The following is a 26,362-nucleotide window of genomic DNA, read 5'->3' on the forward strand; positions in this document are numbered from 1 at the left end:
TGGAGATAAACATATCCCTAACTTTGTTGGATTTCAGACCTTTTGGCTAATTTTAACCTGATTTAACCTGTCTAGCCTCAGAAATTTACTAGCTGTGTGACTGTGGACAGACCGCCTAACTTTGCTTCAGTTTCCTCATCTGTGGCTGCTGTTCATGCTTTAGCTTTATAAGCACCCAAGCTGTACTAGGCTGTGGGACACGGGTTTCTTGAGGTCAAGTTCTATGTATTTCCTTTTCTTTGTATCCCCAGTAGTTAGCTCGGTGTTAAATACATAGAAGACTCTTAGGAGATGCTAACTGACTGACTTACTGTGATACAAAGACAAAAATAAAACAATTTCTACCTATAAGAATTTTATATTCTATCAGGAGAATTAACATACATGCATATAAGTCTATTAAAAATGTTTGCAAAATAAATTGAAAATAATTTTGTGGGTGAACTCTAGCTTCATGTGGTGCTTTGAAGGAAACTAAGGTTTTTAAGAGATGGAGGTAAGGGGCATGCATTCTAGGCTTGGGGTGCAAAACAATGAAGAAAAGGGATAGAGTGATATAATAAATATATATTATATCTATATATGTGAAACAGCAAGAAGTCCTGTTTGACTGGATTACTTTTGCAATATATGCCTCATCTTCATAAAGTTCTGGGCCCACAGATAGAATCACTTGAGTTAAAATTCAAGCTTAGGCACTCACTAACTGTGTGATTTTGGGCAAGTCCCTTGAACTGGTTGCCTCAGTTTACTCATCTCTAAAATGGAGATAGGAAGGCTAGGTGGCACTGTAGGTACCAGGCCTGGAGTCAGGAAGTTATTTTCCTGAGTTCAAATCTAGCCTCAGATACTTAATAGATCTGTGACTCTGGGCAAGTCCCTTGACTCTGTTTGCCTGTTTCTTCATCTCTCTAAAGTAAAATGGAGAAGAAAATGGCAAACCACTCCAGTATCTGCCAAGAAAATCTCAAATGGGGTCATGAAAAATCAGCTGAAATGACTGAACAATAACAACAATAAAATGAGGCTAATAATGCCACCTACTTCCTTAGGCTATTGGGAGGATCAAAGGAAAATATCTATAAAGTACTTACACAGGGCCTAGCAGACACCATATGTTAGCTGATCCTAGCTGATAACAAGAAATTAATCTTTCTAAAATGTAAGTGGAATCATATAATTTCCTTTAAAAATCGCCCATCATTGTACAGGGTCCTGAGCTTTTCAAATTGTCTGCAATCTGTTATTCCATTTTCTCAGATTCCTCCCCAACAGAAACCCATTACTGTAGCCATGTTGATCTCCTGAGAGAATGTAAATATAATTTCATGATCACTTTTGGTCCCAGGATTTTGTTCCTTCTTTTTCCCTTTTCTGGGAAGCCCTTCCCTCATTCCCTCTGCCTATTAGAATTCTACCTAGAATAAAAGTTGCACTTCCTCAACAAAGCCTTCCTTAAACATTTCAACCCCCCAGTGATATCTTTCTTTTCTAAGAACTAAGTAGCACTTTAAATAGAACTATTACTCCTTTGCCACTCTTTTGAATTACTGCTTGTTTTGTGTATATACTTGTCTTGTCTTCAAACAAACTATATCACCCATCCCCAGAAGGATCCTCCTATGATACTGCATGCCTGACCACCCTTTCCAACCCTGGTTATATATTCAATCATATCTCTGACTCTGGTATTTTCTGGGAGCTGTAAGACTTCTTATTCTATATATTGCTATGACTGGATTCTCCTTTTACCAGTCATTCAGGAATATCCTTCTTTGAGATCCATATTATTCATGTTTATTCAGATTCTGGCATCTATTAACCCCTTCTATCAACCCCTGGCTAGAATAATCTTCCTTCCTCGATAAGTATGTATGTATGTATGTATGTATGTATGTATGCATTATATGGGTTACTCAGAAGAATATAACACCTCTGGTATGGGTACTTTTTGAGCCTTTTCAGTGCTGCTGCTTATTCAGCTTTGGGGTCCACATGATTCACCCAACTATCCCCCTTGGCTCCAATAAGCTGAAGCATGTGCAGTGGCTACACTCCAGTAAAACTGTCTCAGTTTTACTGCAGATGACCTAAACTAGATGTATGACAACTCACAGATGTCAAACCCATTGGTGAGTTAGGGGAATATCTACTGTCAAGCATACCCTAGTAGAATGGGAAGATGGGAACAATTTATTCCAATGGTTATGAAGGCTGCTGGAGTAGGCATTGTAGAGGACTTGAAGCTTGGTCAGGCATAGAAGATGCCATGGTCATCCCCTGCATCCTGGGCCATTGCCAGTCATTGTCTTGCCTCTGGACTTGAAAACTCAGAAAGACAGTGAGAGACTGATGACTCTATCTCACTTTAATCCAATTCATGTGTAAATCAAGACATCACCTTTGATATCCTTAGTTCTCCTCTAAAACAAAGGACAAACAATAATAGCAACAATTTAGCATCTGGCTCACAATCTAATCTTTCTACCCCAACAACTGTTCAATATACATAGCAATACTCTCCCAAATACCCTAACTTCCCAATTCCTTAATTTACTCAATTTCTATTACCCCTCCTCTACTCTACCCAAGTTACATAGAGTTGATCACATAGATGTTCCATTCATGAATTCTGCAATTTCTTTATCAGATCATAATCTTTTATCATTCTAGTTTTCCTTTATCCCAACTTTTCATCTTCACTGACTTTTGATTTCTCCATCTTTCAGGTCTTTGCCAGCCCATCATCCCTAAAGTGAATATATACTCCTTTTTTTTCTTTCTCAACCCCTTAGTGAATCAGTTCAACTCTCATTCTCTTCTGCTCCCAAGCAAAGGCCTCTTTATCCTATCCACTATAATGACTTGTCAAACTTCCTCTTTGGATTACACCCAGCATCTACTGCCTTCACTTCCATTACCTGGCTGGCTCAATGGAGCTTAAAAAATCATGAAACCATGCTGACTAAATCAATTACAAGTTTATATTACATAATCTCAACTGGGGTCCTCCCTACAGTTAGGTGATCCTTTTATACTTTCTTAATCAATTCAACATCCTTCCACCACAGCCATAAGTACAAATCTTTTTCCCTCTATTGTACTCCTATTCTATTGTACTCCTCCCTCAGTCTCTTAGGTAAAGACCTTGCCTAAAACTTCACCAAAAAAGTGAGACCATTTGCCAAGAACTCTTAGCATTACAATAGATTAACTATACATAATGAATTTAAAAATATTAATAACAGGGTAGATTGAAGGCTAGGCTTAATTATTTTTGTTTGTTTAAGACTGAGTCTTCCTACTTTGCTGAGGTTGGAAATGAAGTGACCCATTCATAGACCTGCTTGCTCCATTTCTGATCTGGGTTAGTTTGCTTCTCCTTAGACGATTTAGCATTCTGCTGCTCCAAGACTCAATTTACTGGTGCCAGATTTAGAGCAAACAAATGGTAAGAGATGCGATCTCCTTTTCTATCCTCCTGAACTAAACATGAACTATATATAGGCGGTCTTCTTATCTCTAGGGAAAATATTTTTGTCAAAACCATTGTCACATTTTCCCTCAATTTTCCTTGCAAAGCTGTTTATGAGTAACAGATTTGAGTGGGACGAAAGTCCCTCTCAGTGGAGCAAGGACATAACATAAAGATTCTAGGGAAAGGGGATCTAGTAAGTCTTAAATTGTAACTACTAAAAAACCCTGGGCACCCAATGCTAGTCTTCTGTATCATAAACACTTCCAGGATCTGGTGGGTTTCCTTATTGCTAAGATACAGGCCAGCATGTTTTCCTGCTTAGATTATGTGTTGCAAGTCACATATTAGGTCTGGGGCTAGAAATGTTCAAGGGCTGAGGTTTACAGTTGGGGATCAATTCCATTTATTATAAATCACTGGGATGTGAAATCACGAACTGAAATTAAATCCACATCTTGAATAAAGTGAGGGGCATTTTTTCTTTTCTCATGCTGTTTAGAGAGAAGTCAAATGAAAGCAAACTGCTACTTTTTTTTTTTTTAGGTTTTTTCAAGGCAAACGGGGTTAAGTGGCTTGCCCAAGGCCACATGGCTAGGTAATTATTAAGTGTCTGAGACTGGATTTGAACCCAGGTACTCCTGACTCCAAGGCCGGTGCTTTATCCACTACACCACCTAGCTGCCCCAAATTGCTACTTTCTAGATACTGCTAGCAAGTCAGAGATAAATGCATATCTGGATGGTTTGGAATTCACAATACTAGGATACTAAATCATTTCTAGGATCTTAGGTCAAGTAGATTCCTAATCTCTTTATGAAAATGTTTCATATTAACCCCTTCTATCAACCCCTGGCTAGAATAATCTTCCTTCCTCGATAAGTATGTATATATGTATGTATGTATGTATGTATGTATGTATTATATGACCAGGTAGAAATAGACACCTGGGTTGGCAAATCTTTTCTTTCCCAAAATGTCTCACAAGGCTACCCATTACATGGTATAGGGGAAAGGGTCTTGGTCCTGGAATCAAGAGACACAGATTCATATCTCAGCTCTGATACTAGTTATATGATCCTGAGCAGTCACCTGCCAAAGCAGATCAGTAATTTAGATGTAACAATTTGGTTGGCAGTAATCAAATTGTAGTTACTTAATTGTTACAGACTTAAGTGACTGGAACACTGAAAATCCAAGTGATTTGCCCACCTGACCCATAGGTCCAGGGCAGGACTTGATTCTAAGGTCTTTCTTCCCTCTATCTCCATCCCCAATTCCATGCTGCCTCTCAATATGTATGTACATATATAGATTGTTATTGTTACTCCTTAGGGCTATGCTACTCTGCTCAACTAATCCCTACTAAAGTATGATCTCACTTGCTCTTCCAAGAGAAAACACTTCCCAATCTAAATGAATAAATGTCTTTAAATCGTAGGTATGCTTGACAGGTCACCATCTATTCATTGTCTTTGGGTGAGTCTGCTTCTGTGTCTAGTTTGACTTGATTTTATACAGGTTCCACCCCTACCATGGAGGTCACTGGGATGACAAAAGGCACTTTCTACCAAATTGTCTGGGCTTGAAGCCATCTCTCTTGAAATAAATCCAGAAGGAATGGCACCTTTGTGTGTCTTTTAAAAGGAAAACAAACTAACCAACCAATTAGCTTTAAGGAGAGGGGTTCAGAGGCAGAGACATTAAAGAAGAAAGATCATGCTATGGTCCACTGAGTCAGGGTGATACATGGCAAACCCTATGACCTCATCTCTTAGAAGAAAGAAGTCTCTACATTGTCTTTCTAATCAGGGCTTGAGAGCATGTAGGATTTTGTTTGCTTTTTTTCATATTCCAAAATTTTGTATTATCTTGTAATAAATCAAATGAATCGTTGGAATTAAAATGGATGTTGAATTATAAGGTGGTAAATGGCTTAACAAATTAAAGACAAAGGGAAAAAAAGGCAAATCAACAAACCTCAAACCTAAGGTGGGAGTAGCTCTGAGGCATATATTATGGGGAACAAATCTCCCAAAGAACAATTTATGTACAAAGAAAATATAATATCCTTACTCACTTACTCCTCTCATCTCTCTGCTTATAAATTTCCTCTGCTCCCAAAATAACTTGATATGGTTTTAAAATTGGGTCTAAGTGGTATCTCTATGAAAAACAAAACAAAAAAGCAAACCATAACCAATACTTAACAGAGGCTCTCATTTATCAGCCATGCTTAAATACATGCTAAATGAACAAAAATGGTCAGAAAGTACTTTTCTTTTTTTTTTTTTTTTAGGTTTTTTTGCAAGGCAAATGGGGTTAAGTGGCTTGCCCAAGGCCACAGAGCTAGGTGATTATTTTAGTGTCTGAGACCAGATTTGAACCCAGGTACTCCTGACTCCAGGGCCGGTGCTTTATCTGCTTTATCCACTGCGCCACCTAGCCATCCCCAGAAAGTACTTTTGTGAATAGAAAAGCCTAGATCAATACAAGTATTCTCATTGACCACAATATTCATGATTCCATATATATAAATGGATGTTTAGGGATTAAGAGAGATTAAGGGAAATTTCTCCCTGACAAAAGGATAAATTATAAAAGTTGAATGCTAGGTTAATGTTCTAGAGGCCAATTAGAAGCACAGCTTTCTGTCAGAGAGAAAAACAATTCTGACTTTTACCATCAAAGGTGCTTCTAATTAGACCGAAAATCCTCCTACTCTGTAACCCTAATCACAAAATCAATAATCAGTGACCAATCAATACAGGAATGCCAATGCTTTACCTGGTTAATAACAAGATTTAAGTCTCATCCTCTCTTCTGGACTAAGCTTGACTGCATTTTGTCAAAGGCCAGAGTAAAGGATGAGTACAATGTGGGTCTTATGGGGGGAGAGGATAGGTGGATACTTTTTCTGATAGAACAAAATTAATAAATTTGACAGTGATATTCCCTAGCTGTGGTGGGATCTGTTTTGTCATCTGATCTTGTAGCACTTGGCACTCCTATATAAATGGAGAATCACAGAATTTCAGAGTTGGAAGGGTCCACTGAACCCATAGCTAAAAGAAATCCATAAGTAGAACACAACTGAAAAGTAGTCATTGGATTGCTCTCTCTTTGAAAACTGGCAATGGGGATGGGGGAGACCCCACCATATCATTTGGAAAGAAAAGAAAGTTCAACTGAGATTCACAGGACCTGAGTTTGAATATAGGTTCTGCTACTTAACTGCTCCTCTTTACTTAGAGTGTAAGTACTTATTTAATTAATTACAGTGATGATGGTGGTGGGCAAATCTCTTAACTTTTCAAGTCCAGTTTAATAGACTCATGGGATTTGAGAAATGGAAGGGATATCAACAGTCACCTGGGGAAATTTCATATTGAAAGGACTCCCTCCTAGAACATAACTGACCAGTGGTTGTCTAGCCTCAGCTTGAAGATTTCCAAAGAGTCCATTGGCCTTCTTACCATTCTTCATCCAAGATACTCCCTCTCCTGACTGCATTTTCACCAAATGGCCCTCCTTTCACCAAATGCTCTCCTTTTTGTCTCTAGCTCTTAGCTTCCCTGAGTTGCTTTGAGTGTCAGTTAAAATCCCACCTTCTGCAAGGAGCCTTTCCTTGTATGCCCTAATGCTGATATCTTTCTTCTAAGATTATCTCCACTTTCTCCTGTGCAAATATCTATTTTGTCCATAATTCTTCAGTGTCTTCTCCACTAGATTGCAAACTTGAGGGAATGTACGGTTTTGTCTTTTTTTTTCCAGTCCCCAACACTTAACAGAATCGCTGGCATATAGTAAGTGCTTAATAAATAGTTGACAACTAGATTTGACTGCCACTTCTGGAAAGCTGTAATGGTTAGGAAGTTTTTCCCTGACATTATTTACTTCTTTGCAATTTTGGCACAATGTTCTGTCCTCTGGGGTCAAACAGAGGAACCTAATTTCTTTTCAATGTAACAATCTTTTAAGTATTTGAACAGAACTACCATGTCTCCTTCCTAAATCTTCTCTCTTTCACACCTTTCAAGATGAAGATCCTTCTGGATCATGTGATCAACAAGATAGGGAGCCAGATATTTTTTCTGATTCTCCAGGACCTATCAAACTTCTCTAAAACAGAAATTATTCATCAAAATAAAAGTCTTGATGATCTAGGACATCCAGATCCTAAAAGAAGTTTTAAAAACATTCAAGCTAGGACTTGCTCATTCCATCAGGGCAACAATCGGGAACAATTTTGGGCTGTCTGAAAAGGAGAGTACCATCTGTATCCAGATAAGGAGCTGTGGAGTTTGAACAAAGTGCAAGGACTATTCCCTTTAATTTAGAAAAAAAAAAAACAGATAGCTTATTGTCTGATCTTATTACCTCTTAGACTTCTCTTCTCTTTAAGGATATGAGTTCTCTCTCATCACACCCAATTTGGATCAAGGTACAACATGGAAACAAAATACTGACAGAGTGCTCTCTGTGGGGGGGGGGAGGGGGGAGGGAAGCAAGATTGGGGGAAAAATGTAAAACTCAATATCTTTAATAAAAATAAATTTAAAATAAAAAAATTCAAGCTAAAATGAATTAATCTAGCTAACTTTTAAGGTTTCTTCCAGCTCTAGATTTATGATCCTATAAGCTGAAACTAGAAACTAGAACTGAAACTAGAAAGAACTAGAATTCACTTGCAAGTCAGGATATTGTGAAGGTCGTTGGTCCTCTTCAAGTGGACCAACAACAACATAACAACATGGCATGAACTCAAGGCCCTTTGCTAGTCTAGCTGTCCTCTTGTTTCTCTTCAACTTTATCATGTCTTTCCTAAGATATGTCATCCAAAACTGAATAAAATATTCCAGAAATCATCTGACCAGGGCAGAATACAAAGGGACTGTCTATCATCTCATTATTCCTGAAATCTGTGTTTTCTTACTTTGTCTTAAGATCTCATTAGGTTTCTGGCTGCTCTATCTTATTGCTGACTTATATTGAGCTTACATTGATATTACACAACCTTCCCATCCTGATCTTTTTTCAAACTGATTTCTTAGCAGTCATTCCCCTATTTGTACTGGTGAAGATGTTTTTGGAGCCCAGGTGAAAGACTACATTCATTAACATTAAATTTCATCCTATTGGATACTCTTGTCTCAAAAGATCCTTTTGGATGCTGGATTTGTCATCTAGTATGTTAGCTTTCTACTCTTAGACTTGTATCATCTGTACTCCATCTATGCCTTTGTTCAAGTCATTTGTAAAAATGTTAACCTACCTAACTCCAAGCAAATAATCCTTGAAGCACCCCATATTGAGACTCTTGCCCACTTCACATTGAGCTACACTTCTAATGTATCTGTCTTATCTTTGTAGTCCAGCAATACTATTACTGTCTTTTCTTTTGGTTCGGCCAACTAGATGCTTAATACATTTTTTTTGTGCTTGAATGAAAATATGTGACATTTTGTAAGGGAAATCATCAAGCTAACACATTAGCATATTAATCAAAGTGAATTATCTAAAGTCATTTTACTTCTGAGTTTTGAGACAAAAAAAGCTTTAAGAGTTGAATACATGTCAGTATTTACCAGTTTAAAAATTTACATTTTCTGGAATTGTTATTGTAAATAGTTAGAACTATTCCAATAAATTTGGGTATGGCTCCAACCCCATGAGGAAAAAGAAATGGTAATAACAAAGAATCATGAGATATTAGGAACTTAGAAATCTTCTAGTCTAACTTCTGCTTTCAATTTATGTTGCAGAGAAGGAAATGGTACCCTTATCAAATTCACGGAATTAGGGGGTGAGCAAGGGACTAGATTCCAAGTCTTCTGACTCCCAATCTAGAACTCTGGTTTAGGGATAGACCAATCCCATATTATCACTGATATAGCAAACATTTGAAACAGGGAACTTTATCTGCCAAGGTAGATTAGTATCTTAACTGCATTTTATAGTTTCACAGAGTTACCTGAGAACCAGTATGTGTCAGATCTTTCTGATCCTGAGGACAGCTCTCTAAATCCACCACTCTCATGCTGCCTAAAACACTCCTGCTATGATTCTATGTAATAAGGTCACCTTTTATTATGCTACCAATTCCCAAATGTTTTGATCACAATACCCTACAGTTAAAAGGGTTTTGATTAGCTAAAATGACAATTTGCAAAAGTCAAAAAATGAGTTCTCTAATTATGTAGAAGGACAGGTTTCAATGACTGATTTTGTTAGAGATTGTAGTGAATTTTCCATTGTTGAATATTCCTGAATGTGTGATCTGTCATGCATGTTTCTGTTTTTGTCTTGTATCTGGTCTATTAATATCCCTGGGATTTGGATAAAACAAGGAGTCTCTTTGTGTCAGTGCTCTCCTCTGTTTAAAGAATGTAGATATAGATATCTGAAACACAACTAGAACAAGTAATAAAGAAGAAAGCTACAACACCAAGAAAAGCTTTTGTTGCAGAGATAGTAGTCATAGAAGTAGTCAAGAATTCCTGAACCAAGAATAAAAATTCAGCATCTGGTTGAGAAAGCAGAAGTTTAAGAACTCACTGAGATTTGGTGGTCTGAAGAGAAAGGAAGACAAGCCAAAAATCCAATTTGATCAGAAGAGTCAAATCCTACAATTTCTGTGCTAGAAGGGAGCTCATTTATCATTCATTGTGATGGATGAACACACTCTAATATCCAGGCTAAATACCCTTTCAGTCTCTTTGTAATAGTCTACCATAACAGCAATAACTATTCCCAATGCTAGTCTCTGCATCTATGTGACATTCTAGGATCACCTAAACTGAAAAGTTTACACTTATATTATCTTCATTGATTAGAGTAGTTATTGTAATTAATGCTGTTGCTATTACTAATTGTTAATTGACCTGAGTGGGTGTTACTGTTGAGTAACTGGGCATGTTGGGGATGGGGTGGGAATATGAGAAAACCTCACTGCTTTCTGTGGGAAGGTGGCACAGTAGATGGAGTGTCCAGCCTAGAGTAAGGAAGACTCATTTTCCTGAGTTCAAATCTGGTTTTAGATACTTCCTAGTTGCGTCATCCCAGGCAAGTCAATAAATCCATTTTGTATCAGTTTCCTCATCTGTAGAATGAGCTGGAGAAGGACAAATTATTCTAGTGTCTCTGCAAGAAAACTCCACATGGGGCCATGAAGATTTGGATATAACTGAACAACACCAAAAAGCTTTCTAGGGGTGGATGTTAGTAGTAAAGTATAACTATAAGAATACTGGGTGGAGTCAGTAGAGAACAGGGTCTAGGATTATGAGAAGATCCAAGGTTCAAATCCCAGTTTTGCTACCCCCTCCCCCACCCCCAGGCTGCAGATTTGTCTTTTGTAAAAGGAGAGGCTTGGATTAGATCATTTGGATGGTCCCTTCCCGCTCCAGTGTGATCATGGAAATATAGTTATGAGCTGACCCCTTCTGGCATGTGCTGGTATAACCAACAAGCAAACTCGAAAACTTGAAATTGCCAAAAGTTTCTTGACTGATTTGCTTTCCAAAGACTATTCCCTCTGGCACTCCTTGGATAGGGGACATTGTAGAATGGCCAATCAATACCTCATCTAAAAAGACCTATACAAGGGAGATGCATAAGTGTTTTTGATTGATTGGAGGAATTGTTATTTTTGTCCTTCAGTCTAGAAGACTATGACATCAGGGTAGCGATGCCACGACAAGCAAGTGAATTGGATATGAGTGAGGAAGGTACTGTGATAAGTTGCCAACCTCACTTTCTCTTCCATAGTCAACTAGTCCAGTGACCAGATACTGATCAGGACAACTGGGAATGGCCCTGGATGGGAGGCAATTGGGTTTATGTACTTGCTTAAGCAGGTCACATAGCTAAGAAGTATCAAATGTCAACAGCATAAAGCTATTAAAGCTGAAAGGAACCTCAGAAATCATCTGGTCCAACCCTAACTTAATTTAATTTTCTTTCTCTTTTCTTAAAAAAGGTCTTATTAATGTCTTTAGTGTTTTTTTTATCACAATTACATCCAAAGATATTTCCTGTTCCCCATGAACCTTCCTTTGTTACAGAGAAAAATAATTAAACAAAACTGGTGTATACTAGGGTCAGCTCTAAACTAAGGTTATCTTTTCAGGGTGAGCATTTACATGTCAGAAATCAACCAATGCTCTGAATCAGGCTTTGATTTATTGTTTATTCATTGTCTAGACTTAAGAGAATGATGGAGAAAATGTTAATTTAAAAGTGTGTGTGTGATTCATACATTCCCCCTCCCCAGTTGTTGTTGTTTGGCAAGGCAATGGGTTAAGTGATTTGCCCAAGGTCACATAACTAGATAATTATTAAGTGTTTGAGGCTGGATTTGAACCCTGGTACTCCTGACTCCAGGGCCAGTGCTTTATCCACTATACCACCTACCTTGCCCCAATACATTGTTAAACATTGGCCAATATACCACTCACTGAAAAACCAAGAGACAGTGACCATATCTGATGGCATATCCTAGTATTTTGCAGATGAGGAAACTGAGACAAAATGGAGTGATAACCTTGGAGGGGCTCTGAAGTCCCTTCCAGAACTATCATATTATGATCATATATTATTCTGTTTTCCTGAACTACTATGCTCCAGTAACCTCATTGGTTCTCAACTTCATTCTCAATGTTTATCTCAAAGAATTTATTCCTTAGTACTTACAATTTTCTGAGTGCATTCATAGCAGAAAAAAAGTAAACAGTTCTAGATAATCTTAGTCCATGTTTTTAATACTCTTCCCCAAAGACTTAAAACTGCAGAAGCCATCAAAAAAAATCAAAGAGAGAGGAAGCCAAGGCTCTTCTCCTTGTTCCATCATAATTAGCTGAGTGACTTTCAGCAACTCTGTCTAGTCCTTGGTTTCTTCTCAGTAAAATGAAAGGGCCAGGCTTAGGCAATCACTGATTTCTTACTCTAACATCCTCTGATTCTGTGTGTGTGTGTGTGTGTGTGTGTGTGTGTGTGTGTGTGTGTGTGTGTCTCTGTGTCCTTTAGGGGACACAAGATGATTAACCAGATTGAAGTGAGTCAGTCTGAGTGAAAAGACTTTCCTTTCCTGATCAATACTCATTCATTTCTATTTTGCTGAAAATTGGTCTTCCCCTGGGGCAGTATGAGGAAACTTGATTGATGATTTCTGAATCAAGGCTTCTAATTAAAGGTCAGTAAAAGGGGATAAAATGAGGCATATGAAAAGAAGCATCTGTACATTTCCCCACCGGGAGCTTTTATCCTTCCAAGGCCTTGAGCTGTCTTTCCAATCTTCCCCAGATGCTTCTGAGGATAGGTCACCATAGCAACAGAAGGCCACTCAATGATGCTGAAAATCTAGTACCAGTAAAAGAAACAAAGAGCTGTCTCAAGTGTTCATTAAAGAAGAAAGTCAGTACTACCTCCCTAAAAGGAAATAGGAAGAGCAAAGTCATTCTCATTACATAGAAATTTAAAAAAGTATTAGAGCAGGCAGAGACTTCTGAGATCTTTTAGTTCAACCCCTTTATTTGACAGATGAAGAAACTAAGGTCCAGAGAAGTTAGGTGATATCTCTGTGATCACACAGATAATTAGTAGTAGAGCTAGAACTGGGACCCCCCACTCACCCTCCCCCCAAATAGAACTAGAGTCTAGGGGCAGCTAGGATACAGCATAGGCTCTGAGTTTGAATGTGCCCTCAGTTACTTTCCTTAACCCTAATTGTCTCCAAGAAAGAAAAGAACTAGAACCCAGCTATCTTGCCTTAGAACTCAGTGCACTTATCCTTGACTTCTTACCCTCCTTCATCCATTCACTTACTAAGTCCATTGATTGTATCTCCCTGAAATCTCTTGCACATGTCCCCTTCATTCCATCCAATTGTCTACCCTTTTAGTAGTTGGATACCTTCAATGATTTTCTAATTGATCTCCCTGCCTCTATTATGGCTCCTTTTCAATTTGTCCTCCCTGAAGATGCCAATGTTCTTATAGCACAGATCTGATTACATCCCAACACTGCTCTTGCTTCTAGGATTAAAAGGAAATTCCTCTGGCATGTAAAGTTCTCCACAACCTGGCTCCTGTCTACTTTTCAGACCTATTAAATAATATTCCCTTTCATACATTATGTGGTACAGCCAAACTCTCCTCCCTTATTTTTGATTCTTAGAATTGTTAGGGTGTGTGTGTGTGTGTGTGTGTGTGTGTGTGTGTGTAAGTACATATGTACCTTTTGTCCCCCATGAGAGAAAGTACCTTGAGAGCAAGGACTTCTTCATTTTAGCTTTTATATTCCCAGAACCTAATGAAGTAGTGGGATAATAGGTACTTAATGAAGACTCATTGATTGATTTCTGTTAATATTTCCCTACTTCCATCTGAAGTTTACTTCAGGCTATATCAAATTGCCTCCATAGACTTTTCCCTACTTTGTTTCTAATCACAAAACTACTAAGACCAAAGTGGTAAATTAGGGGAAATATATTAAAATGGACCCAAACATTGGGGGTGTGACTTTTTAAACAAAAAAGTATGGGGAAATGAACTAAGATAAAATGTAAATTGTGTGGACAATATAAGGAAAGAGATCCCAGGCCTTACCAGAGCTTGCTCTATGAGGAGACAGAAGAGAATGGCATTGCCCACTTCCCTCAAGCTCTGGAACACATCAGTCTTGAGTTCTGCATACTCAATGATGTCCTTCAGCTGGTGATGGAAAAACTCCAAGATCCCTAGGAGACAGAGAAGACAGATCATCAGAGAGCTCCCAGCTGGCTTTTTTGGGCCGAAACCCTGCATGAGCTTTAGGGATGTGAAGAAAGGAAATCTGGGTTCCTAAGATGCATCCTTGCTGACCTATTCTAGATTTTACTAAGGAGGATAAAAATTGCTTGACTCCTAATTCACAATCCACAAGAAGAAAACTCAGGTGAAAATTGAGTTTCTCATTGCAAGAAAATAGCTCAGTCTAACTTGTCTATAATCTTTTCTTGCCTATGTACAATGTGGTCCCAGCCTGGACCCCTGCCTCACTCCACCTGGACACCAAACATCAAAATGGAAGGGGACAGTTATTTGCCTGAATAATTGTGAAATGACAAAAGCCTTGCTTCCTCGCTGGTTTTCTAGGCTGCTATGAACTACCTCAGAGGCCTTTTTCATAGGGGCAGATCTTTTCAGGAATTTGGAGGAAGAGGTGAGACAAATTGATATATAATACTGATAATAAAACAGTTATATAGTATGTGCTAAGCACTTTCCAATTATTATCCCATTTGATCCTCACAATTCTAAGAGGTAGGTACTGTTATTAACTCTGTTTTAATAGTCCTTTTTATTTCTCAACTCACTTCTGTATTCATTATCTTCAAAGACAGAAAAATCTGAACTCAAGTCATGTTTAATTTGAGTTGGCTCTGTCTGTGACCCTGGCCTAGTTATTCTCAGCACTCTAAACAACCCTTTGAGACTCTAAGTGGAAGAGAATTTGTCCACCTGAACTATAGAAGCTTCCTCATCTGGGAGTGCTTTACCAATGAAATCACAAATCCAGGACCCTAGCTTATACTGCTCCCACTACCTACTTTGGGACATGGGAAGGGAACCCTCTCCACAATGACAGAGGAAGATTCTGAGGTACAGAGAGGTGGCTTACTCAAGATCTTCTAGGTAGTTACTCAACAAACATTTATTAAGCCCTTATCATGTACCAGACACTCTACTAAGTGCTGAGGTTAAGAAAGGCAAAAACAGGCTCCAAGAAGCTCACATTCTAATGGGGAAGACAACATGTAAACAGCTAATCATAAACAAGATTAAGATCATAAACAAATTAAGACTTGCAACTGGAACCCACTTCTCTTAAATCCTAGTCCAAAATTCACTATGATGCTGACAACTGGTGTGCTAAAGGAGAGCTTGCCAAAGGCATCTACTTGAACAGTAATGGAATGAGAATGTAAGCTCCTTGAGGACAAGAACCATGTTATTTTTGTTTTTGCATTACTTCCTGGTGAACTGTTTTGCTTGTAGTAGCCATGAGGCAAATGTCTGTAGAATTTAATGTCTTTCCCAACACTAACCTGGGGAACCGTATTCATGCCGTGGCAACCTGCATATCTTGGGCATCACCTCTATCAGGGTCTTCACATACTGGAGGATGGTTCCCTGTAACTGGAAAAGGAAAAGGAAAAAAAAGAAAGAATGGGAAGAGAAGAAAATATTAGGCTCAAGATCCATTCATGCCAATGCTCTTGCTTTGACTATGGTTCCCTGAGAGGTGAATGTGATATCACCCAATTTGATATCAGTTCCAAAGATGTGAGTCTGAGCATAGATACTGTTTCCCTGAATATTAGTACATGAAACTACAGACTCCTTTGCGTGACATTTAAGACCCTCCACAATCTCATGTCACCACACTTCTTTTTCAGCCTCATTTCCTTATTAATCATCTTCTCCCCCTTTATGTTCCAGCTAAATTGCATTGAATCCTCATTCTTCATGACTCATATAGAAGAGGGATTAGTCATGTTCTCCTTGACCCTCTTAGGACAGAAGTAGAAAAATCAAAGAGCAGATTTAAGGTTGGATGTTAGAAAAAACTCCTTAACAATTAGAGTCATCTATGGGGTGGCTAGGTGGCGTGATGCAGTGGATAAAGCACCAGCCCTGGAGTCAGGAGTACCTGGGTTCAAATCCTGTCTCAGACACTTAATAATTACCCAGCTGTGTGGCCTTGGGCAAGCCACTTAACACCATTTGCCTTGCAAAAAAACAATTAGAACCATCGAGAAATGTAATGAGATGCCTCCTTGGGAGAAAGTAGGTTTTTCTCACTAAAAGCTTTCAGTCAAAGGCTATTGGGTATGTTGTAAAGCTGCTCAGATTTGGAGTGAACTAAAGGGCCTTTTAGGTCTCTTCTAACACTGACTGGGCTGGTCTCCCTCTTCCCATGAAGCCCTCTTTGATTCTCTTTACCTGCTCCTTCTCCTGATCCCACTTGACAATGACCTTTTGCCTCATTCTCCACATAGCATGATGTATCCTTGGCTACTCTTGTTACCTTTGTTGATATCTTGTATCTCTACTGTACCAGAAGTTACATGAAGTCAAAGATTATGTCTGCTCTATGCTTTGAACATCTATTAGAACTTAGTAGAATTCTCTGTATATAGTATGTACTTAGTAAAAGTTTGTTCTATTTTACTATATAGTATCTAGCACATTATTTGCAATATGATGGAACATATGCAGTACAAGGTACTGTAAGCCAAGAATTTATCTAGATGTTTTTTGAAGCTATTTCTACTTCTTCATCCAGACTACACCTTGTTGGTGAATTCCCCAATCATTATACAAATGTCTGTAGTGATGCTAACAACCATTTAATTACCCTCAGGACTTTAAACCCAAGAATGTGGGAGTTTCACCTTCTCCCCTTCTTCAAGAGAAAATTGAGCCATGTTTCTTCACCTTGGTCACCTTTTAAGCCCTGTGATTTATGCCCTAATGCTGGTGATTGCTGCTATACCCTCTAACCCCATCCTAGGAATAAGCCAGATTTGTGCTGAAGCTAACTTGGTGAGAGCTGATAGTTAAATTTTCAATTTGGGCATTTACACTTTGAAATTAGCAAAGGCTATAAATCAGAGTTTGGTGTACTGTTATCTGCATTGTCTAGACTTGATAAAGTATAAAATAATATAGATTAAGCTTTTTATTAAGTTGTGGATACATTTTACCCTCCGCTTCCCTGAGAGATGACTGTAAAACATTTACTAGTATTCCCCTGGATTGTTGTCCATTTTGGGGACAGTCTATTAAATCTAGCCAGTCATCAACCCAATGATTGATTTCTTCATTTTCTATCCCTTGTATTCAAATCTACATACAGTACCATCACTTGTGGAAAGGATGTACCAAACACCTTTGCCTGCATCCCCTTATACGTATTGCCTCATCCTATGAGAATATGGGATTTAATGGGCAAGGTCTGATGCACTATTGTATTTCTATCCCCAGCCTTTAGCAAAAGTAAAATGCTTTTCATTTATTCATTCACCAAAAAAATCATCATTAATGGCAAAACTTAACTAAAAATAGACATGAGTCAAGCCTTCTGAAGGCAAAATAAGGGTTTGCTTAAGCCTAAACTTACCAAACTCTTGACAATCTTCAGCAGCTCTTCCATCACCACAGCAATTCCCTGATAACCCAGGAGTCTGCAGATTGTCTTGAAATGAGGTGGTCCCACAAAATTCCTATAGGAGCTGTAGATGTGGCTGTAGGCGATATTGAGGGGCTGTGGAAAACAGAAAAAGTTGTAACATAAATGGAACACTGAATGATGGAGCTGTTTTTTCTTTCCCTGAATTGTTTTAAAATTCATCTGCTTCAGTGACTAACACTTATTTTTAAAAGAGTTATAATGAAATATATCACTTGCCTCTTAGAAAAGAGGTGACAGACTAGAGGTAAAAGGTGAAGCATGGTCAAAGTGTTGGTTTAATCTTGCTTGATTGTACTTATTTGATACAAGAAAGGATCTGGGGAATAGGTAGTTAACAGGAAGTGATTAATGAAAAAAAGAGCATCTATAAGTTCTTTTTAAAGAAGTAAATAAATGTATCTTTCTATTTCAAGTCTGCATAAACATTTTCTAGGTAGATTTTTAAACATATTGCTTCTAAGTTTTGAGTTCAATTTTTATAATCTGAAGGATAAGGATACTTAGATAATGTGCTCATGCCTAATAGTAATGTTGAATAAAAACATTTATAGCAACATGACTAACCCTTCAAAAAATAGTTACACAGACCTTTCATGTCTTCTTCAATCACCTACTAATATCATGAGAAGGAACCTTTTTCCATTTCTTGGCCTCTCAAATCTGTGATATAAGAATGGCCTGCTTACATCTAAGTTTCTGGAGCTAATTATTTTGCTATAGAATAAGATATTTTGGTATTAAATGCTCTTTGGGATCCACACTCAGTAGAGCTGCCACTGATGACAACTCAAAATCAATTATGATCTGAGTTGTGTGGTAGAAATTATTCTCTCTCATTATAAGCATTTCTGTTATTAGAAATTGGTTGGGAATATTTGGATACTTTTACAATAGACCAGAAACCACATTTTTTTCCTTATTTTTTCTACTATTATAATTAGGGGAGATTGATATAATAGGAAGAATATGCTCCCGGAAGTTGAGAGACATGGATCCTAAACCTGGTTTTACCATTACTAGTTATGTAACCTTGACTTCTCAGGGATGGAGTTAGATTATCTGTATAGTCCCTTCCAGTTCCAACACTGTATATTCAAAAGCTTTAGTTTCATACGTTCTAAGGTTCTCCGAGTTCTAACATTGTACATTCTAAAGTGTACCCCAATTTTAACATTGTATGTTCTAAGGTTCTAGTTCTAACACGTATGTTCTAAAGTTCATCCCAACTCTGACATTGTACATTCTAATGTTCTCCTAATTCTAGTGCTGTATTTTCTAAAACCTATCCCAACTCTTACAGTCTATATTCTAGCTCTTAATTCTGATTCTATAAGTAAACTTACAATTGAAAAGGAAATTTCTTTTGCTATTAATTTCACAATAGGTTTGAAAACCTAAAAAAACAAACAGCTAACTAAAGGAAACAAATATTCCAAAGTCTGGATACTTGTTAGTTCTCCTTACTCCTAGTGCCTTATCCTTTAAGACTCCCTTTCATTTACTCTGTCTATATCTTGAATATACTTAATTATGTGCATGTTATCTATAACCCTCAACCTAGCCCCCATTCAACCAGAATGCAGACTCCTTGTGGTCAGATGCTTATCCTCGCACTTAGCAGGGCTCAGTGACTGACATAAATCAAAAGCTGGCAGGTTGATTACATATATTTTCTTTTCTTTTTAAGATAAGATTGAGTTTATTTTTTAAAAAATAATTAAATTCTTAGTTTATTTAAAAAAAAAGAGTTCTACAATATGAGACCTTAAAAGAAATCCTCTCTGCAACTGAAAACTCTTGGTTTCTATCCTGGTACCTAAAAATGCAATAAAATATTGGAATTATCTTGCTTTAAATGACTCTGTTGTAAAATGGTGAGGCGAAATATAAAAGACATAATATCCCATATTTTCTGAAATGTATCTGTATGTGTTTTTTTCTTTTGCCTTTTCTTTCCCTTTCTTTGGAAAAAGAATTTTGAACATCATCACAGAATAAGTAACTGAGATTGAGCTGCAAAACCACCTTGACCTGTCTCTTACAGGTATTTTGATATTTACAAAACCACAACACCAACCAATTTGGTGGGAGAGAAATGATGAAAAGAACCAATTAGAATGGTATAGACAATATAGCCAGCTAACTTAAAGAAATTTTAAAAAAACTATCTTTAGTTTGTATAAAAGGACTTACTTAACTTGAATTTAGTTTTCTCCCATATCTAAGGTTTTTCTTTGGTCTGGACCTGAGAGTTCACTGGTGTGGTGAAAGATCAGAACAGATTAGCTGCTGCCCACAGATTTGCCCAGGACTTCAATCTTTTTTGGTTGTATATTTTTGTTATATAGCTATCCCCATATGTATAGAGTTATTTATGCTATGTGCATGAACTACTGTGGTATATATATGTATATATATGAAATAAAATTTAACCCCAAATGGACATTTTAAAAGGATAAGATGAATAAAAAATAATATTGGATCCTGGAGTTAATAGTGAGCAATTAGAGTTTAGTGAGTAGGGAAATGATATGGTTAGACTTTCGTTTTAGGAAAATCTCTTTGACATGGAAGATGGAGTAGAGTAGAGAAGGGAGAGATAGGAAGGATATTGTGGAAGGCTATTGGCAATAATCTTGGTGATAGGTAATAAGATCCTGAACTAAGGTAGTTGCATTGTAGGTGGAAAAAAGGAGATGGGCTGTGAAAAATATTGTGGAGGCATAATTGGATTTGCTAGTTGAATGAGAGGGAGGTGTGAGAGAGGCTGCAGTAAGGTGAACCTGAGTGACTGGAAGGAGGGTAGTGCTCTCATCTGTAGTAGGAAGGTATGGAAGGTTGGTTGAAGATTACCTAATGAGTTTTGCAATGCAAATAACAACCCCAAGCAAGACTGCTTATCTTATAGAAATCTTTCTGTCCCACCCAAAATCAAAAAGGAAGAGGTAGATTTGGGCTCTTACTCACTAGTGAGTCCACCCTCAGAGGGATACCTACCATAGCTAGCAGGTGACCTGGGAGGCAGAAGTTAGATAAGCTAGAGGGAGGGTAGGAATTTTCTAAATGGAATCTACATAATTGCCTTTGGTTCTCTGGGTAGCAGTTAGATACCTGCCTTGAGGATCAGAAAGGACTCAGAAAGGGAGAGGTGGGGAGTGACTAAAGGAGAGGCTAGAGTAGGATGCTTCAAGCCTAGAATGGCTGAGAGGGAAGCTGGTATGCAATCTGGGTGTGCTGAAAAATGTTTAACAACCAGTTTTCCAATGTATGAAGGGTCCACTTTAAAATTTAATCTATATCCATAGTTTGCAAATGGTAATTGCATTCTTATTGAAAATTTAATAATCAGCTCTCCAGCCTGTAAGAGCTGACTTAAGCACTCTACAGGATGTAACCTACATTTACCTCTTCCTCCCATTTTAGAGTGCTCTAGGACACTGAGAAGTTAAGAGGGAGGAAAAGAATGAACATTTATTAAGTACCAACTATGTGGTAGGTAATAGTACTTTTTACAATTATAATTTTATTTGATCCTCACAACAACATGGTAAAGTGAAGCTATTATTATTCTCCTTTTTCTCTAGTTGGGGAAACTGAGGCAAGTCATAAGTTTAAGTGACTTGCCTAGCTGGGAAGTTGGATTTGAACTCAGACCTTCTTGATTTATCCATGATCACACAAATAGAATGTGCCCGAGGAAGGACTTGAATACAGGTTTTCTTGACTTACCCACTATCAGAAATGAACTAATATACTTTATTTTAATCAAAGAAACTGTTATCTGATACTTCGTTAGCCATAGCTTTCTGCTACCCAGCACTTTCACAAATAATGTTAATGGCATTCAAAAACTATACTTTAGAAACTTTATGGGTCCTCAAAGAAAAAATCTGTTCCATTCAGTCCAATTTTCCAGCTGCAGGGATCTTACTGAATCCTGATCATCTTAAAACTGAAAATATCTACATTGCATATTTGGGAGCTCTTAAAATCATGATATTTGATCAACTACAATCTCCCTCCCATTCCTTGATCATTTTGGATAACAGAATACATTCATTTTATGAAAATTTCACCTACTTTGAGGTCCTAAAGGTACGTTATATAAAATTATAACATTAATTATGCAAATGCCCACTTTGGTACTATGGAGATGAATTCTTAATATTACTTGAGTGTCATGAAATTCTCAACTAAATAGAGTTAGCATCACAAGGAGTCACAAAATAGTCAAAAGGACACTTTAGTGGGGGATAGGAGTTGAGTTTGGAACCATGTGTCTATTATAGACTCAAAAATATGATAAATTGCTCAAGTTAATATCATATACATATCAGGCATATTCTTTCTTTTTTTTGCAAAGCAATGGGGTTAAGTGACTTACCCAAGGTCACACCATTAGGTAATTATTAAGTATCTGAGGTCAGATATGAAGTTAGGTCCTCCTGACTCCAGGGAAGGGGCTCTATCCATTACACTACCTAGCTGCCCCTATATCAGGTATTTTCATGAAAATGTCCACTTCAGCTCAGTAATCTATTTAGCTGGCTAGTGCCATAATTAAGTTTTCATGTGTAGAGCAAATAAATATGTTAATAACTGAGAGAAATGATGATTAATAACCAATGCTTTGAGGAGATCCAGAGTTCTGCTTTTTCTAAAGTCATTTCAAGGCTCAGTAGCAAAGGACTGATGATAGCAGACATTAAACATTCTCCTCAATCTAGATACTGCTCCCCTATCCAACCTCACTAGAAATTTGGTTCTCTCCAAACCAGTCTTCTGTTCAGTCTTGGTTGGGGGAACATAAATTCTTTGATTAGATTGTTCAAGGTTGGGTAATTGAGAAGTAAATGACATAATCAAAGTTACATTCCCCCAGCCCCTCATTAAAATATGTCCACCTCTCACTGTAATATTCATTCTCTCTTATTATTTACCAATCAGAGTTGATTGCCACCTGAGGTGAGGTTTCTGAGGAAGCATCCACTCTTCCAAGGACATATAAACCATGAGCCCATCACCATGACTGATCTTTGCCATTTGAGAGTGTCATTGATCCTTTTTTAAAAATAAAATGCTAGCATTATTAATAAAATGATTAATTACCTAGAAATGATAGCTCTTAAACTTTTAAAGTGTCATACAATGTAGTATATGTCATGGTATTTTGTATTGTTATTATTATATATGTTTTTTTGTAACAAATCTTTGATTTTATTTGATCTGGAGATTCTTGGGTCACTTTCAAAACGGTTCTCATTTTTATAAATCTTTTATAATAATAAAAAGTCATTTTTATTTCAAATATGATAAGTACTGATAGATATGATTCACATAAACAAAAGCTCTTTGGTGGGTCCTCAATAATTTTTATGAACAAAAGGGTATCCTAAGATGAAAAAGTTTGAGAATTGGGCAGTTTAGTACCTCTTATTTTCAACTTTCTGATTCTGAACTGGTTCTATAAATTTTGTATCACAATATGCCTGCAATACAAGCACTACAAAAACCAAGTTCTCTATTTTTTTCTGTTTGCTTTTAAGAAAAGGGATTTTTTCTTCAAGTGAGTGCCTCTTTAGCTAATGGTCTTTGATAAGAACCACTAATGGTTTGGCTTTGTTGCCTAAGCCCACAGGAGCATGCTAAGATGCTGATCTGGTAATGGTGAGCATTTGAGAATTCTGCCTTGGATAAAAATGCAATGTTTATGGTCCATTAGGCAATTTTTTTCAGTGCCAGTTAACTGTTTCTCCTAACCCATAGTACAGCAAGTGTACATCCTAGGCCTTCTTCAGGACATGCTATTAAGGAGATATTTGGAGAAGATAATGATCACTTTTCAGAACTGTGACTGCCAAAGGGAAGTCAGCTATTAGTCATTTTCTTTCTCCATCTTTTGGCTTTTTCTTGCTAAGGCTTTCTCTAGAATTAGAGATAATCAGGGCTAAATAATCAGACCTTGGGGGAAGTTACTCTAATTTGATTATTTTATATATGTTTTAGGACTGAGACAAACATAATACCTAATAATTCAACTCCTATATTTATATAGCATTTCAAGTTTCACAAAGTCTACATAGGAATGTAGGGTAGGGACTTGAGGGCAGGGACTCATCTTTGTACTTCCAGTGCCTGACACCACAGCACAGGACACCTAGTAGACTTAAAAATGGTTATTGAATGAAAGGATGTACAATTTTCTATAGTACTCTTCTGCACTTTATGGTTTATGACCCCCTCCCATTTCACTATTTCCCTGGAAAGTGGACAGGAGGGTTATCTCCAGAATCCAGCTGAGGAGTCACTTTAGAGTAATCAAAAGCCTGATGTAGTCCTAGAAATATGGAATAAACTCCACTGCCTTGTTCCCCAAAAGTCTTGTTTTTGAAATGCTTGTTTTCTAAGGTCATCTACTGTCAATGGCAGCTCTTCTTAGCAAATATGAATAAATCATACAAAGATGGATGGCAATTCATGAGCTACTAGACAGATTTTAAAGATCATAGATTTAGAACTAGAAGGGACCTTAAGAAAACTTTCTTCTTCTCCTAGGCAAGAGTGAGGGATAAATCCATTATACAGTCACTTTACCACCGCAGGACAAAAATCATTTAAAAAACAAAACAAAACAAAACAAAACAAAACAGGCACAGACCATGCAATTGGAAGACCTTCCTTTGGACATGTTATAGGACTAAGCTCCTTGAGGGGAGGAACCATATCTTTTGTCTGCATCGCATCTTTCATGGATCTTTACCCATAGCAGATGTTTGTCAAATTGAATGGGATTGTTTTCTTTATGTCCTTCAGAAGCCTATGCTTCAAGGTATGACTCAAGCCTCTTGGGAATAGAATTGAAAGTGAATTCCAAAGTCAGCATTAGGCAAAACAAATCCCTTCATCCTTCCCCAGGACACACCAACACATGCAAATATAGAAACACACACATGCCTACAGAGACATGCACATACAACCCCTAAGGGCACCCAGTCTAACCTGCTGACTCAATAGGAAGCTGGACCTTACTGCCCCATAGGGGAATGGGTGGAGAGGCAGAAGGCTGGACATATTCTGATGATGTGAAGAAAAATAGGGATGCAATGGTGATTCTAAGTATTTGAAATTTATCACAAATGTTCCTAGTGGGCATACTACCAATTAACTAAATCTAAATTGATCCTGCTAATTGACTTCGCTAAAAAAAAAGCAGAGTCAATTAGTAGGATTGGTTCATTAGTAATCTTGAACATCCTTTCTGAGCTGACTCAATTAACAGGGCTGAACATTCCTGTCTCTTGAATTCAATGTCTATCTAGTCTTTTTAGGAATGCTCACTTAAAACAGGCTTCATTTAAAGTCAAACTGCATGAAATAATAAGTCACTTAGCTCTCTGGATTTTATTTTTCCCATCTGTTGGACTAGATGAGCCCTAGGGTGTATTTTAGCTCTAAAATTATATGATTCTTCGTGTCTAAAATAACAAGCAACCCTAATTTAAGACTACACATTAACCAGGTTTGATGATGCCAAGTGCATTTTCTTCAGGCAAAGAAGCATCTTAAGGATGGAGGGGAAAAGGGATGTTTTAAAATGGCAAAACAAAACCCAATTAGTATCTGAAATCGAATGTTGTGAGTCAGGTTATCTGCATTCCTTGGGACTCTCTATTGAACATAAGATAATTCCTAATCTTATTTTAAAGAAAGCACAAAGTTAACTAACACTGGAATCAATAATCACACATCTATCAGTTGCTTTTCATCTGATGTTATCCAGTCTGTTAGTTGAACAATCCATATATTTGTTGTCACTCCGACCTCCTTGGTATTTAATTACATAACAGCCTATCTTCCATTGCTTACCCTCAAAGGAACTCCTTAATATTCAAGTGGTTCCATGGACAGGTTTTATATACTATAACTACCAAAGCTGAGATTTCACTTTGTTATGAACTAATATTCTTATAGATCATGATGATTAGTATCAGGGAGTTATATATTTCTACCTTTACTTTTATGGAAATCAGATAATAGTGTCTAAGTTTGCAAGTTCCTTTCAACTCTGACATTCTACATTCTAAATTCCTTTCCAGTTGGAACTTTCTATTAGTTCTAAATTCTTAAATCCTTTCCTACTTTCAACAGTCCAGATTCTAAAGTCCTCTCCATCTCTGAAATTCTATGTTCTTAGCTTCCTTTAGCTCTAACACTGTGTTCCATGGTCCTTTCTAGCTCTGACATTCTATGTTCCAAGATTTCTTTTAGTTTTAACATTCTGTTTCTTTCCAGTGTGTGTGGGAGGTGAGGATGGGAAAAGACTCAAAGCACTTAATTCCATTATAAACTGTTTTGTAAACACTTTGCTTCCCAGAATTCTGGAATCACAATTGCCCTTTTTCTCAAAATTTCAAAAAATGGACTACTTTCTACTTTAGGTTAAAAATACTTTTGATTTTTTCTCTTTCCTTGAAAATTTTACATTTCTCTACTTCTCCTTGTCAGTAATTACATATAATTAGCAAGTCACATTTTGAGAATTGAACTAGTGGAATTTGTGGATCTCCACATTCTAAATCATTTTGAAAAGCCAAAGTCTTTGAAAGTTGAATAAGTTAGCAGTAGCCAAGTTTGGGGTAAAAGAGGGAA

General features: G+C 37.3%; 1 protein-coding gene across 2 annotated transcripts in view; it reads right to left on the reverse strand.

Moving 5' to 3' along the window:
• The window catches only part of CYFIP2 (cytoplasmic FMR1 interacting protein 2), a 133,259-nt gene that overhangs the window by 16,191 nt on the left and 90,706 nt on the right, over window positions 1–26,362 (reverse strand). For both annotated transcript variants that reach the window (XM_074212525.1, XM_074212526.1), the window contains exons 24-26: window positions 17,642–17,785; window positions 15,564–15,654; window positions 14,083–14,213 (exon numbers count right to left, since the gene is read on the reverse strand). In XM_074212525.1, coding sequence (XP_074068626.1) covers window positions 14,083–14,213; window positions 15,564–15,654; window positions 17,642–17,785 — 366 coding nt within the window. The remainder of the gene's footprint in view (window positions 1–14,082; window positions 14,214–15,563; window positions 15,655–17,641; window positions 17,786–26,362) is intronic.

This window comes from Macrotis lagotis, chromosome 1 (assembly GCF_037893015.1).
Source record: "Macrotis lagotis isolate mMagLag1 chromosome 1, bilby.v1.9.chrom.fasta, whole genome shotgun sequence".
NCBI lineage: Eukaryota > Metazoa > Chordata > Mammalia > Peramelemorphia > Peramelidae > Macrotis > Macrotis lagotis.